Source organism: Camelus ferus, chromosome 5 (genome assembly GCF_009834535.1).
Source record: "Camelus ferus isolate YT-003-E chromosome 5, BCGSAC_Cfer_1.0, whole genome shotgun sequence".
In the NCBI taxonomy this organism is placed as follows: domain Eukaryota; kingdom Metazoa; phylum Chordata; class Mammalia; order Artiodactyla; family Camelidae; genus Camelus; species Camelus ferus.
The window spans coordinates 30,102,818-30,118,430 of NC_045700.1; the positions used below are offsets into that span (position 1 = coordinate 30,102,818).

The 15,613-nt window shown below is 32.8% G+C and overlaps 1 protein-coding gene and 1 pseudogene across 11 annotated transcripts in view; both read left to right on the plus strand.

Annotated features, from left to right (window-relative positions):
* The window catches only part of LOC116663621, a 544,445-nt pseudogene that overhangs the window by 54,110 nt on the left and 474,722 nt on the right, over positions 1–15,613 (plus strand).
* RIF1 (replication timing regulatory factor 1) overlaps positions 1–15,613 on the plus strand; it is a 51,657-nt gene that overhangs the window by 15,605 nt on the left and 20,439 nt on the right. For 10 of the 11 annotated variants that reach the window (XR_004319852.1, XR_004319849.1, XR_004319851.1 and 7 more), the window contains exons 13-23: positions 240–350; positions 1,017–1,079; positions 1,314–1,414; positions 2,945–3,031; positions 4,386–4,459; positions 4,663–4,843; positions 6,203–6,310; positions 6,658–6,807; positions 10,109–10,208; positions 13,959–14,223; positions 15,377–15,419. Coding sequence is in view for 7 of the 11 variants with exons in the window: in XM_032479432.1 (XP_032335323.1) it covers positions 240–350; positions 1,017–1,079; positions 1,314–1,414; positions 2,945–3,031; positions 4,386–4,459; positions 4,663–4,843; positions 6,203–6,310; positions 6,658–6,807; positions 10,109–10,208; positions 13,959–14,223; positions 15,377–15,419 (1,283 nt within the window). In the remaining 4 variants the exon portion in view is untranslated. The remainder of the gene's footprint in view (positions 1–239; positions 351–1,016; positions 1,080–1,313; positions 1,415–2,944; positions 3,032–4,385; positions 4,460–4,662; positions 4,844–6,202; positions 6,311–6,657; positions 6,808–10,108; positions 10,209–13,958; positions 14,224–15,376; positions 15,420–15,613) is intronic. The other variant, XM_032479428.1, reaches the window with a different exon arrangement.

The window sequence follows — 15,613 nt, forward strand, 5'->3', positions numbered from 1 at the left end:
TAATAACTAAATGGAAAGTAACCATTAAAAATTGTATAAAAATTAAAAATATTTAAAAATAGTTCACAACACTGTACATTGGGATGAGGAGAAATACTTTCTCCACAGCCAAAATATTTTATAGCTATGTATAAAATAAGTGTCTTTTTATTAGAAAGCATATCAGGCCACCTAACATGTTAGAAATTTATTTCATAAAGCTTTCATTTTGCATAATTGTCTCTTTCTCTCTCTTTTAGAGCCACTTGAACATCCGTTAATCAGCAGCTCTTCTTTTTTTTTCAAACATGCAAATACACTTATCACTGCTGTTCACGATAGCTTTGTTGCAGTTGGAAAAGATGCCTCTGGTAAATACTTAGGAGAAGATTTTTTTATCGTTTAAACCTGTGTTTAAAAAGAAAACAAAACAGTAAATATGTAATGCCACGTGTTGTCCAGATTGTGCACAAGAGCTTTACATATAATCCATTTAATCTTCATAGTAACCTTCTGTGTTAGCCCATTTTGCAGATGAGGAATTGTACAGAGAAGTAAATAACTTGTGCAGACTTACACAGTAAGTGATGGAGATATGATTCAGACCTGGCTTCTCTGGCTCCAGCATCTACACCTAAACTCCTGTGTTCTGGAGCTTATTAAGTAATGAGCCAGATACCAAAAATTAATAGGTTGCTGTTCAACTGGCTGGGAAATTTTTTTCTAGTGGTTTTCAGGTATCCTTCTGAATTTTTAATTGTTTTTCTTTGTCTCAAAAGAGAAAGATGTTCATTATAGAAAATACAGAAGATGGAGAAAAAAAAGAATTACTTTAGTATGTTGCATTCTTTTTGGAAAAAACATTTCTTTAAACAAAATGAGGTGATACTGTATTAAATTGATTACAAGGTAGACTATAACGAAGAGAATTGTATTTTAAATTATTAAGTATTGTTCAGTTTATAGTATGAGGATGAAAGAGGGGCATTTTTAGCCATATCTACTTTATTCTAAAGTACTTAAGTTTTGCCTGACAGATGCAGTTATCATTGCTATTTGGAAGGAGCTGATTAGCTTGGTGAAGTCAGTTATTGAATCAGGTAAGCACTATAATGATCAAATGAAGTTTTTTATAGCACTCGATGAATTGTTTGGCTTTCATATATAAAGTGTATTTTAAAATCACTTTTTGAAATGTCATATCTTCCAGTCTTTTAAACAAAACACTTTGAAGATTTAGTAAAAAACTACTTTTTAATAGCTCTCTGTTAATTTTTACACCTAAAAATACCTAACATGTTTAGAACTATACCACTCCTTTCTCTTTTTGATAGGTAACAAAAAAGAGAGACCAGGTTCTGAAGTTTTGACCCTCTTACTGAAATCTTTGGAAAGCGTGGTGAAATCAGAAGTATTTCCTGTGTCAAAAACACTGGTAAGTGTAATACGTATATGCTGGAATTTTAAAACCATATTCTAAAATTGAATTTTATGTTGAAGCTACTTGTACAGATTGGGATTTGGAAAGATATTTTATATCAAGTATTTATCATCAGTTTAGCCTTGTAATAAGTTATATTCAAATGACGCTAGAGTCATTTGACACTTCTTAGCAGATGAATATAATGGCAACTACAATAATCTTCCAGTGTGATAAGAAAAAGAATAAGCCATACTGAGAAAATGGGATAAAGGTCATGAAAACTTTAATCGAAGAAACTCAGATGAGCACTAATTTTATGTCAGAATTGCTGAGCTCCACCAATTGTTAGTTTGTACATTTTAAAAAATATCTAGTGATAATCTTACAGAGCTTTTTAAAAATCTGCTCTCTTTAACCAATATAAGAACTTTGGTATTAAGCACCTGTTTTATCCTATATGGTAGAGAAGGAAAAACCAAATTGTATATACTTTTTGTAATAGTGAGTCTCCCCAAATAAGCTACAGATGGAAAAAAGTATACCCTGACATAGATTGAGTCTGTTTCCTTTATATGCAGTGACAAGGATGTCTACTTTGGCAGTAGAACATAGTGGTTAATAGCAGGGGCTCTGGTACAGACTGAGCCTCAGCCCAGCTATTAACTGAGTTAACTTGAGCACTTCATCTACTCTCTCGCCTCTCTGGAAGGAGGAGATGTGGTAGTTCATAATTAAATGAGTTGATAAATGCAGAGCAGTGTGGGGCTGGAACAAAATAAATGAGTCAACAAATGCTAATTATTGTTATTAGAGTCTGCTTCAAATGAGAATATGTGAAAGCACATTTTCACTAAACATAATTATTTTTGTCATGTAGTTATGTCACTTAAGTTACAGAGCTCAGGTTAATACTAGTATGGGTAATATTTGAAGACAGTTTAGTAGGCTCTGTCATGTTTGAGAGATGTATCTTAGACTCAGCTTCTAGTTAGCAATCCTTTGAAATACTTGCTTCTGCTACTAGTGAGTACATAATTCACTGCAAATTTTTTTTCGGTAGTATAAAAAGTAGAAATAGCCTCAAGGCCCATTAATTTTAAACGTATTTGAATAAACTGTGCATATCTGTGTATCAAATAAGAATGTGTCTACATAGACTGATGTGAAAACTCCATTACACAAATGAAGGAGGTCGGTTCCAGAGTATCTCACAGTATATCATTAATGATATAAAAATGTATATATGATGGCCAGACTAGGAAGGTATGTTTCTCTGTGTACTTACGTATATGGAAATTTAGGTCTAAAAAAATTAACTCCAAACTGATAGCATTGATTTTCCCTGGAGATAAGAAAGGACTTTGTCATTTCATTTCTTGTATTTCTGTGTTTGAACTTTTAAAATTAATGAGAATGTATGTATATTAATGAGTGAATGTTTCTTAACAATAAAATTTCCAAATATAGTTAACTATTAGATTTTTACTAAATAAGGTATAACTTCTATGGCTAATGTACAGTAAAACTTTTTATCTTTCTTAGGTCCTCATGGAAATTACAATTAAAGGACTTCCTCAGAAAGTATTAGGTTCTCCAGCATATCAGGTTGCTAATATGGATATTCTTAATGCAAGTATCTTAAATGTAATGATATGATTAACATTAGCTAACAAAAAGTTCCATGATTTTTTTTTTCTTAAGACAGTGAAACTTAGATTGCAGAATTCCAAGAATGAAAGTTGAATATGCTGATTAAAGGAAAAAAATGATAGACAAGGTGCACACATACCATAGAGATAATTGCAGCTTTGGTTACAGACCACCACAAGAAAACAAATATCACAAGAAAGCAAGTCGCATGAAATTTTTGGTTTCCCAGTGCATATAAAAGTTAATGTTTACACAGTACTTTAGTCTATTAAAGTGTGCAATAAATAACATTATGTCTAAAAAAGAACTATTTACATACCTTAATTAAAAATTACTTTGCAAAGTGGTTCCAGAGGCCTAACTTTTGACCTTTCTTGACTTTTGACATGCTTTCAAAGCTTAATCATTTCTAGCTTTTAATTGAAAGTGAGAGATGTGTAACTCTTCCTTTCACTTGAACACTCAGAGGTCATTGTAGGGTTATTAACTAGTCTAATTTCAATATTGTTGTGTCTCAGGGAATGGGGAGGCCAGAGAAGGAGAGAGACGGGGGGAATGGCTGGTTGGTGGAGCAGTCCAGACACAATATTTATGAAGTTTGCCACCTTATATGAGTATGTCCCGAAACAATTATAATAGTAACATAAGAGATCACTGATCATAGATCACTATAACAAATATATTAATAATGAAAAAGTTTGAAATATTTCAAGAATTACCAAAATATGTCAGAGACATGAAGTGAACAAATGCTGTTGGAAGAATGGGTCAACTCAGGGTTGCCACAAACCTTTAGTATGTAAAAATGCAGTATTGCGAAGCATCAGTAAAACAAGGTACTGCTTGTGATAGATTAGTGTGAAAAATTAAATATGGCACGATTATTTGAACAATTTTCTTGGATTAAATGAAGGATTCTAGAAGGAAAGTTTTCTGTTTGCCTTTATATAATAGTGCTGGTTACTGTTAGAAATTTTGGAAGCTTAGTAACATTGGTTTAATTACAGTGAAATATATTTAACATCTGCAGAATGTAGGTATTGCTGATCCAGCAAGTTTAAGTTCATGTTCTTTTTTAATCTGGAATCCCTCACTATTCAGTTGCTCATGCAGATGCGTTAGCTATTACTAAAATATAAAGGACTTGATTTTTGTGTGCAGTTTGTAGAAGTATATTTGCTGTCATTTTTGTCATATCCCAAGTAATTTCCAAAGTTACATTTCTCAAACTTAAAAGGGTTGTGTTTCATATAATCAATTATAGAAAGTAAGTGTAATAAGAAGATTGTACTCTTTGTAACAAGATTGATTTTAATCTCCCATCTTTCTTCAGGGAACTCCTGCTTTGTTCTTAATTCAGTTAATTTTCAATAATAAACTCTTGGAAAATGGTGTAGAAGATGAAAGGTAATTTTAAATAAAATATGTTTATCTTAGAAGGTTACTTATGTGATGATATATTTGAGTTACATGCTCTATTATAAATTTTCTAAAAATTAAAATAAGAGGATTCATTTGTTTTTTTGTAAGTTATTTTTATAATTTTGTTACAGTATAATGTATTTCGGTAGGAAATACAGTTAATGCATAGTTCAAATTTTTTCCCTTAGGTTTTTTCTCAACCTGGAAACACTTGTACGCTGTGTTCTTTCTGGTCCAACTTCACCACTAGCTTTCAGTGATTCTGTCTTAAATGTTATTAATCAAAATGCAAAGCAGTTGGAAAACAAGGAGTATCTTTGGAGAATGTGGAATATTATAGTCACTCCATTAACTGAATTGATTAATCAGGTATGATGTAAGTCAACTGCATGTGTCCCCCCAGATTTAAATATCTTCCTTTTTTTTCCTTGTTAGAGCAGCAGGGGTATTTGAATAGAAGTTTGCATTTGAATGGAAGGCATTAGTTTTTTTTTTTCTGTGGGATTGGTTAATTTTCTACTCTTTAGATGAGTTGATTTCTCTTCACTGTATTTCTGCCTTGTTGTTTAAGAAAGTGTAACTTAGTGGGGGCTAAACAATCCATATTCTCCAATAGTGATTAGAATGACAGAAGGCTCACATATGATATATACAGATTCCCATTTATATCCTATATTCTTTCAGTATTTGTATTGTGGGGAATAACATGGGCATCTTGACTAGACTGTATATTCTTAGGATTCCATGGCTGAGTCACATTGGTGATTACTTCAAAGCCATATAGTAGTTCCTAAATCATTAATTGTTCAGAGTTGACTAACGCTTACATTTAAATACTTACAAAAGTGGCAGTATTGTCAGGGTGCGGGGCTCAAGTTTTGTCACTATTTATAGTTCATCAGCTGCTTTATTAATCTTTAAATGGAATTATTCTTTATGAAATATTCTGCTGTAACTCTCAACTGGAGTGAAGGCTCCAAGGAATTTATTACATGATTGTGCAATATAGCCTGTATTTTGGCTAGTCAAGCCAACACCACATTAAACATATTCTTAACGGAAGAAAAAAATTGACGTTCCTAGATAGTTTCTCCCTGTTTGAAGGATGGTAGAGTCCCTTTTTATCAGCCCTTGCTTGAATGCTACCTTTTATGTATACTAAAAGATTTTGGGGTCATCCCTGGGATTCTTAATTTTAGGACTTAAACACAGTTCGTTGTTTCCCAGGGTTGCTGTAAAAAATTACCACAAACTGGTGGCTAGAAACAGGAATTTATTCTTTAGTAGCTCTTGAGGCCAGTAATTCAAAATCTAGGTGTTGACAGGGTTGGTTTCTTCTGGAATCCTGAAGGAGAATGTGTTCTCTGCCTCTCTTAGCTTCTAACAATTCTTGATGTTCCTTACCTTGTGGATGCATCACTCCAGTCTCAGCTCCGTCTTCACATGGCATTATTCCCCATATCTTCCCTGTCTATCCAACTTCCCCTTTTCTTACAGGGACACCAATTACTGGATTAGGGCTCACCCTAAACCAGCATGACATCATTTTTACTTGATTATATCTACAAAGACCCTATTTCCAAAGGTTACAGAGGTTAGGGGTTTACTATCTGTTGAACATGTCAGCATTGGGGACACAATTCTACTCAGTATGCATAGTAAGATATTACTGTTTTGGCCCAGAATTAAATGGTAATTTGTCTGACTTCATTATTTTTCTTGTTTCAGACCAATGAGGTGAATCAAGGTGATGCCTTAGAGCATAATTTTAGTGCTATCTATGGTGCATTGACTTTACCAGTAAACCATATTTTTTCAGCACAAAAATTTCCAGCGGTAAGGCAAATTTTTACTTGAGGAACTTGTATTTTTCTTAAAATATTATGTCACCCTTTATAATGAACTCCTATGGTAATTTTTCCTAAAACAAAACTTCCTTATGACTTTTAATCAGTTTAGGGGAAAGGAAACTGTTGAAAGAAGAAAGAAGTTCCTCTTGACCTTTGACAATTACTGGTGTTGTGGCAATACTAAGATTCTTCAGTGGGGTGGGCAAACTCATTACTCTGTGCTTGTCTCTTTGACACCTTAAATGTTACTATGTTTCTAAAACGTTAAGGATGTATTCTGTTAGGTGTTTGATATGTAGATACACATTTTCTAAATTTCTTTTTTATTATTAGGCCACCATGAAGACCTTACTTAAAACTTGGTCAGAATTATACAGAACATTTGCCCGCTGTGCAGCTTTGGTGGCAACAGCAGAAGAGAATTTATGTTGTGAGGAACTTTCTTCCAAGATAATGTCCAGTTTGGAAGAGGAAGGCTTTTCAGTGAGTTTATCCTGAAACCTTTTTCGCATTTAAAGGATTCTTTTCAAGTAAATAGAGATAACATTTGTGAACAATCATTTACTAATACTTTCAGTTTATAAGTAATGAAGTTAATACATAAAACAAGTAGCAGATTTGTGAAACAGTTTTGTGTCTTTGGACTCTAAGGTCCGTATATCAGGACCATTTAACAGTGATGTGCTTTGACTGCACTGCTGTGTATCTGCTTGTGCCTGTGCTCTTCTAGGTTAATGATATAAGGACCTTGCTGTCCTGGACCTTGCTTTGTCATATCTATTAGATCTTTACAGACTTCTAAAGGACTGGCTTTAGACTTCAAAATGTAGGTCCCTTTATACATCTTTAGTCTATAAAGAACAACTGCTGTTAACAGTTTGGTGGATAGAATAGACCTCTTTCTTTGCATTTAACCTTAAGTTACATATTGATATTTACATATGTACTTGAATACAGCTTCTTGCCAGTTGAAATTTATTGTAATTTATTACTCTGAAGCAGTCTTTTTTTCATCTGAAAAGAGAAATTTCTAGCTTTTGGTAATAGTTACCCCTGTAGAGAAGAGTAGAGGTGTCTTTCAGGAGTTAGAAATCCATCTTTTCAGGTTTTTTTAATTCACTTACAATATTCTCTTTTTAAAAACATTGGCATAATTCTGATTATAGCCTTTTTATACTATAGTATTTGTCAGAGTGACTTTAAAAATGCAAATCAGATCTTGTCACTCTTCTTAAAATACTTCTTAGCTTTCTTTTGCATTTGGAATAAAAATCTGAACTGCTTACAGCTGCTCATGAGGCTTGTGCTTCCTTCTTCAAAAAATGTTATTTACTTAGTTTAGTTAATTTTATCCTAGCACTTTGTTACTTCCTTTTTGGCACTTACCTTAAAATCTTTTGTGTACTTCATTATGGTACTTTACCCACAGTCCATGAGGTTAGAGACCTGTCTTGCTGATGTATAATAACCCTAGCTTTTATCTGGCACAAAGACAATGAATTTTTTGAATGTTTTTGTAATTGCTAGGGAGAAGCTTGACCCTCGGTTTTCACCTTTAAAATATTGTCTTGGGTAGGCTTACATATTTGCTCTCCTCTGGAAGAAATTTAGAATCTGTCAAGTTTTCTTAAATACCCTGTTAAGATTTTGGCATTGGTTGGTTATATTGAACTCATAGATTGATTCGGAAAAAAAATGTACATCTTTATAACATTGAGTTTTCCATTCAGGAATTTTTATTTTTAGTTTTTCTAAACTTAACCTAGCTTGCTTGATTCTAACAATTTTAGAGCTGTTTTCAGGTTTTATAAATGGTCTCCTCCCTGTCCGTTCTTGGTTGCTGTTGAAGTATATAAAAGCTGTTGTTAATGTACATTTCCATATATTGAACCAATCTTGTGTCTTTGGGATACCCTTCTTGGTCACAGTGAAATTCTTTTAAAAAAATTGCAGATAAGTGTTTTAAGGTTTTTTGCATATATATTCATGGGTGAAATTGGAGTTCCTCATTGTCCACTTTTTGTGTTGTGGCGATAGTAAATTTACATGTATATGACTGATAGCTCCTTGTCCAATATGTAATAAATTAGTTACCATTTGTAGGTTCCAGAAAATTTGTATCACAGAGTTTTGAAAAGTTATTGTTCATTTGTTCTAGTTTCTATAGTACATTTTTCATTTTCTACAAAACATGCATCTAAGATTATTCTTTTATTATTGCTACTGTTGCAAATGCATCATTTGATACTAATCTTTTTTTATTTTTTTCCTTACTAATCTCTTTTTTGGTTTGTAAAGTTTTAGAGTTTTTGTCTTGTCTTTGGAATTTAGACTTCACCAGCGTGTGTCTTGGGGCGTCCTTTTAAATTATTCTAAGTACTTGATGGGCTCTTTCAATCTGAAGAGCTGTGCCTTCATCTCAGGAAAAGTGCCTTGCTTTGGTGGTCCTCCTTGGTCTGTCTTTGAATACTGTTTTAGGTAGTTTCTAGATCTTCGGGTGCCATCTTTTGTATCCCTTACTTTCTCTATATCTTTCTGTTTTGTTTTATTTTCAGTACTGCTTTCTGGGAGCTTAATATTTCTGTTTCCATTCCTTCCTGTTTAAGTGCTGAGGTATCTTACAATAGTTTTATTTTTACATTTAATGTTTTTAAGTGGATATAATTATTTCCTCTTACTTTTGAGGATATTAGTTTCTTCTGTTTCTGTTACTGTTTCCTCATGTATTAGTTCTGTTGGTATTTAGCACAGCTTTTTCATATTTGTCAATAAACGTTAATATTGAACAGTATTGATAGCTGCAGTGTGTTTCCTAACCCAGGAGAGAACCTCTGGTTTTCTGGCTTTGATAGCAAATTGTAATTACAGGCAAGCTTTGCCTTAAAATTGTGAACAAGAAGGAAGTACCTGGAACTTTAACATCTTCTCTTTGTGAATGTTGTGGTTATTATCTGATAACCTTCCCTGGGGTTTTTGTAGGTTAACTAGGGGCACCCCCTTCCTCCTTTTGGCTTTTAGCACCCACTGGGAGTGGTCTTCTTTGGCAGATGTGAATTAGTCCAGTGAGTTGGACAAATGGAAAGGTAATGGAGAATGAAGGAAGAGCAACTCTTCTTTAATTTCAGTATTTTAATTATCCATTTAATTTTTTAAATAATCATCAGATCTTTTTCTCAGAGCTCTCACTGTGTCTTTTGTTACTCAGTTTCTTCTAGGAAAGCTCATTGTTTTTGAGGTGTTCTTTGGCTCATGGTGCTGGGATTTCCTTTGTTCTGTTTTTAGTCTCCTGCCCTGACTTTAAAAAAAATTTTCCAGAAAAATCTCAGGTGCTTCTATGGGTTTAGTTTTATTTCAGTTAGATTTGAGGAGGGAAGAGGAAGGACGAAAGAATATAAGGGAGCTTAGCAACTTTTTCATTTTTTTTTTGTTTCGTTTTTGCTGGATTTAGTGAACACTTAAGTAATTTTGAAGAGGAATTTGATAAAGAATCTAATTATGCACCTAACTCTTCTATTCTCAGTGTATTAGTTTTATAGCTCTTAAAGCTGAATTATTTTCCCTGTGTGTACTATACCACAAAAGGTATAGTACTTGGCACATGGCAGTTAACTGGGAAATATTCATAATCTTATACTTAATGTAACTTAAATGGCATAAGCTATGACATGTGTATTGTATGTTATATGTGGGAGTTAAAGTCAGATTTTTGTCCATGCTTGCAATTTTTATAAACTCTCTTAGTAGTTAATAGGTTCTAACATAATATGTAACTATTCTTTCCTAGAATTTGTTGTTCTTGGATAGGATCACTCATATTATTACTGTAATGGTTGATTGCGTTGACTTTTCACCATATAATGTTAAATATCAGCCCAAAATTAAATGTAAGTATTTTCTTTAATTTTTCACCGAGTGTTTCACAATTAAGTATGGCTGTCTGAACTGTTGTTAAGGCAAATCCTAATAGCTTTTCCCACCTAATTTTACCTACTTTTGATGTTGTGTAACCTCGTCAGTTATGCCAGGAGCTCACATGCTTGCTCTCTTTCCCTCTCTCTCACACAGTCACACACACACACACACACACACACACACACACACACGAAGTGTTTTAACTCCTATTTATAATGCGGAGACAAATATTATCCTGTATAGAGCTTGCCTAATAATAGAAGTAATTTTACCTACTCCATCTGGTACAAGGGATTATCTGGACAAAAAACTTTGACATTTGTTAAAATATTCTTATTTGGTAGCCTAATTTGAAGTAATCACTGGGTTGACATTAGGTTGAATAGAAAATCTTGACAGCAGTTAATTGGTTATGGTTTTATAGGAAATTTAAAATGATTCTGAAAATTTAACCCAATTTTTACCATTTTAGTTAAAATTAGACAGTTGAAATTGTAACAAGTCTTATTTTAAAACTATATGCCTTGATTAATTCTAAATCATATTGTAATAAATACTGAGCTATTTTAATCTACTATTTGATGCTTTGAAGTTATATATTTCTACCAGTGATTATATATGTTCATGCTATATAGGAAATAACTTTCTAATAATGAAAAGTGTTGATGTTTAAAGATACTACTTTTCTTATTTAAAAATTAGGAACATACTCAGTTTTCTTTAGTAAGATCTATCTTTGGTGAATTAGTGTAAAGATTTCTAGAAAATATTTTTAGTTTTTTTGTTTTGTTTTTGTTTTGGTGAGGGGGTGGTGTTTCAGGTTTTGCTAAATAGTAATACAGAGAAACACGTTAGGTGCCTAAACTGTATTACAGGTCAGAGCATCTCAGCCTCAGTGCCACAGAAACAGATTGTAGATGTGCTTAAATTTTTTAATCTTAACCCCATCTCAGGCCGAGCAAGACTTAATCTGATTACCTCAGTGTGTCAGAAAAATTATCTCTAAATATCTTAACTATAAAAAAGTTATATAACAAATGGTACAAGGAATTATTTTTTAAGCTACTGAAGTTTGATTAGGCCAAGATGTTGAGCCCCATGTTGACATAATTTTACTTATTTTGTTACTTCTGAAAAATATAATAAACTGAATATCCAGTCTGTCCATGATCCTTAAAACCATAATTAGAGGTATCTTTTGTCTTCACTCCTTGTCTTGCGAGAGGTATTCTTGCTGTTTAATTTATGGAAACTAGGGGAGAGTTCTAAAATCTGCCAGCAGAAGTTGAAAAGGAGAGGAAATAAAAATTAAACAGTTGAAAGAAAATTGTTATTAATGAATACACATCAGGATCATTTTGGGAGTTTTTTGATAACTTTTATTTTGTAATAATTTGTTTTAGAGAAACATTGCAAAAATTATATGCAGATACCAAGCAACATCATGCTTTACTCAGATTCCTGTGTATCAGTTGATTGCATTTGTCTTATTTTCATCTCCCACTCCCATTTATTCTTCCCCCATCCTTCTAAACAGTTTCAAAGTGTACTGTAGGCAAGTCTTTGACCTGGACCATTTCCCAGGTCTTGTCTTTCATGACCTAAAGGTGAAGAGTAAAGGCAAAGTTACTTTTTGAGAGTCTCTCAATTGGGGTTTGTCAGTATTTTCTCTAGATTGGGTTGAGATTTCCTTTCTTCATGGGGATACTACAGAAATAATGCTTTTTTTTTTAGTGTATTATGTCAATAGGCATACAACTCATTTTGTCCCATTACTGATGTTAACATTTATTATTTGGTTAAGATGATGTCTGCCAGGTTTTCCACTTTAACGTAAATTACTAAATATTTATAATTAATAAATTAATGTTTTGTGACAGATACTTTGAGGCTATATAACTGTCCTGTTCCCCAACATATTTTCACCGACGTTCTACATCCGTTGATACTTTATGCTTGAAACAGTATGTTTCCCAAAGTGATAGTTTATAGTTTAATTACATTAGTTTGTATCAGGGAGTTTATCTCCTGTGTCTTTAATTATATTAATTATAAAACTCATCTTGTTTTAATTACTTACTCATTGTATTCCCATAATCATTCTACAATTATTTATCGAGCCACTACTAAAGCACCAGTCTCTTCCAGGTGCAGGTGAAGTCCTAATGCAAGGTATGGCTTCCTCTGTCCCCTACCTGTTTTGTTTTTATCAACATGGATTTCTATTATTCAATAAGTTATTTATTACTATTATTATTTAATGTTTATGTTGACTTCTATGACCTTCTCATATGTTTCCATTATTCTTTGACAAGTTTGACTTACGATGTTTAGGCTCATACGATACTTTCCCTGCCTCAGCCTGGAACCAACTGTATCTCCACAGAATGTGGTTCCTTCTAGCTCAGAATGGCATTTAGAAACTAAGATCTGTTCATTGCTACTAAGGTGTCACTGCTTCTGGATCCTCTGAGCGGACAGGAGTGGGAGATATATAGGTGTGCTTGTGAACTACACTGTTATCTGTTTCTTTAGATTTACTTTCAGTGATCTTCTAGTATCACAAAGTTTATTCTGGGGTGAGGATACAGCTCAAGCACTAGAGCACAAGCTTAGTATGCACAAGGTCCTGGGTTTAATCCCCAGTACCTCCTCTAAAACTAAATAAACAAATAAACCTAATTACCTCCACCCTCAAAAAAAAAAACCAAAATAAATAAAAATTTTTTAAAAAGAAAAAAACAGTTTATTCTAGTCTTACCCTTTTTCTGTATATACCTATCTTTAATAGTGAGAAACCTGGTCCCCATTACCCTCAATATATTTACTGTTTGATCACAGTCTCTTGTATGCAACCAACTCACCTGACTCATGGACTGTCTTCTCAGCCTCAGTGTCCTGGCCAAGAATTTCTGGGTAGTCTTTCCAACTTACATTATTCATGTCTGGGAAACTGATTCTAGGGAAGATTTTGACTTCCTTTTAGTAACAACACTCATTTTTCACTCACCACGTGATACTTTTAATTAAGAAGCACTGAATTACCATTTTCTCTTGAATTTGAGGTATCTTAAAAGAGTGACTTATCTGAGGGAAACAAAGATGATTTTGGGAAACGTACGATTTTCTCGACCAGACATAATGGGATTATTGCTGGAGAGATGGGGTCTAAGACGAGTGCAAAGGAAAGTTGGAGAGATACACCTTTTTCTTTAAATTAGGCCTTTTTTTTCCTGTGTTCTTTCTGAGGATTTGGATCTCTGACTTGTTCAATGTTAATTTGTAGGGTTCAGTGTAGTCTATGAGCTAGGAAGCCATAATTTCTAAGGGAATTTTGCCTCTTACTTTTAAAATGGAGTTTAATTAAATTTTAATTTTGGAGCATATCTTATATAATTTAGTACTTTCTTACAAATTAGTTGTTGAAATTCCAAGACTAAGATAAAAATTCTAATATGTTTAAAAATTCCTTAGAGAAAATAGACTTTATTTTTCTGGAATTCTTGTTCTAGATCTGCCAGTTTTCCTTTATCTCTGATTCTGTTTTACAGGTAAGGCTGTAGTGACGTTTATCCATTAATTTTAAGATTTATTGGTATCTCTCTACAGAAACAACATGCATTATGTGTATCTGTCATGTAAATGTGAGGTATAAATTGTAAAGATGAACAGTGACACTTTTCAAAGCACTTGAATTTTTAAAAAATTCAATTTTATCTTAGCACCGCAGAGACCTTCAGATTGGTCCAAAAAGAAGAAGGAGCCCCTAGGGAAATTGGCTTCTTTATTTAAACTTATTGTGAGAGTGATCGATTCTTTCCATACTCTGAGCCTCAAGGAAGTACATTCTGATACTCTCCTCGCTATCGGCAACTCCATCATCAGCATTCTTTCCAGTGTACTTGGACATGTTTCTTTACCTTCTATGATCCGAAAAATATTTGCAACTTTAACAAGACCTCTGGCGTTACTGTATAAAAACTCAAAGTAAGTATTTTGAGCTTAATAGCTTTGAATTAAACCTATATGCCTAGATTTAGGCAGGCAACTCTTGTTGTTTTCCTATTGGCTTTGTTGTTACAGATTAATCTTTACAATTTAGTGGAGAGGGTGGTAGTATATGAAGTCATGCTTTTGTTAAAAAGATAGCTCAAATAATACGTAGACGTGATGTAGAATTTGGAAGTCCCTTTATTTTGCATGCTTATTTCAACCCTCTTTTCAATTTAGTGCATGTCTTTTCAGAATTGTTAATAGAAAACGAGTATCTATTAAATGTATGATGTTTATGACTTGACACACTACTTTGCAGTTAAATGTATGATGTGCACTGAATATATTATATGCGTCTTTCATCATACATCTAAGAAATCTCATTGTTTTTAATGTCTGCATAGGATTCCATGAAACTTTTTTACCTGATTTTCTGATGGTGGACATGTATGTTTTCCAGTCTTTCCCCTCATAATTAACAATATCACAGTTGAACGTATTTGTACATTAATCATTGTCCACATTTGCCACTATTTCTGCAGAACAAGGCCCTAAAATTGAAATTGTTCAAAGGGTATGCACATTTAAATTTCTAAATTACCCTCCAAAAGTTTGTATTAATATACATTACTTTTTATATTTGAATCGAAGCAAGCTGTGCCTTAAAAAACCTGGAAAAAATCCCAAATAGCATACTTTTAAAAAAAAAAAAAGCTTTTTTAGGATTCATCAGTGTTCTTTATAGCTAAGCTTGTTTGGTTCAGTCATAATAGAGTATCTTTTCTAAATTCACAGAGAAAGTTTTAGGACCAGATTTTATAAAGTACAAATTAGAACCCCAGATTCATTAAGATTTTGCAAGTCTATTTTAGTCCTTAAGCGTCATCAAAAATAATAGGTGCTTTTTTAAAAAAAGGTAAAAACAAATGACTAGTATTAGTACTTTAGGTCTATTCCAGGTGTTTTTATTTAACTCCTATTTTAAAGACAGGTTTGTTTCATGCTTAATGTTTGCAGTTTGACATTTTGTGTTAAATCTTGGGGTACCTGTTTATATCACTATACGTCTCATTTTTTTTGGTTGCGTTACAATGTCTTAAGTTTAATGTTCTAAAATATGAATGGTACTCTGTGTTTTTCTTCCCAGGCTCGATGAAGTTCCTAAAGTGTATAGTTGTATGAACAACAAGGTAAAAATAGACATTGTCCATAAAACATACTTTCATGATGAAAAATATTAGGACTTAAATAATTGTCTTCCTTAAAAGTAATTTTGATTTTTTAAAGGGTTATTTCAATACTTTAGTTTTATGGACTTTTAATAACAAGACATGGATATAATCAAATGATTATTTTTTAAAGACAGATTTAATAATATTGCTTT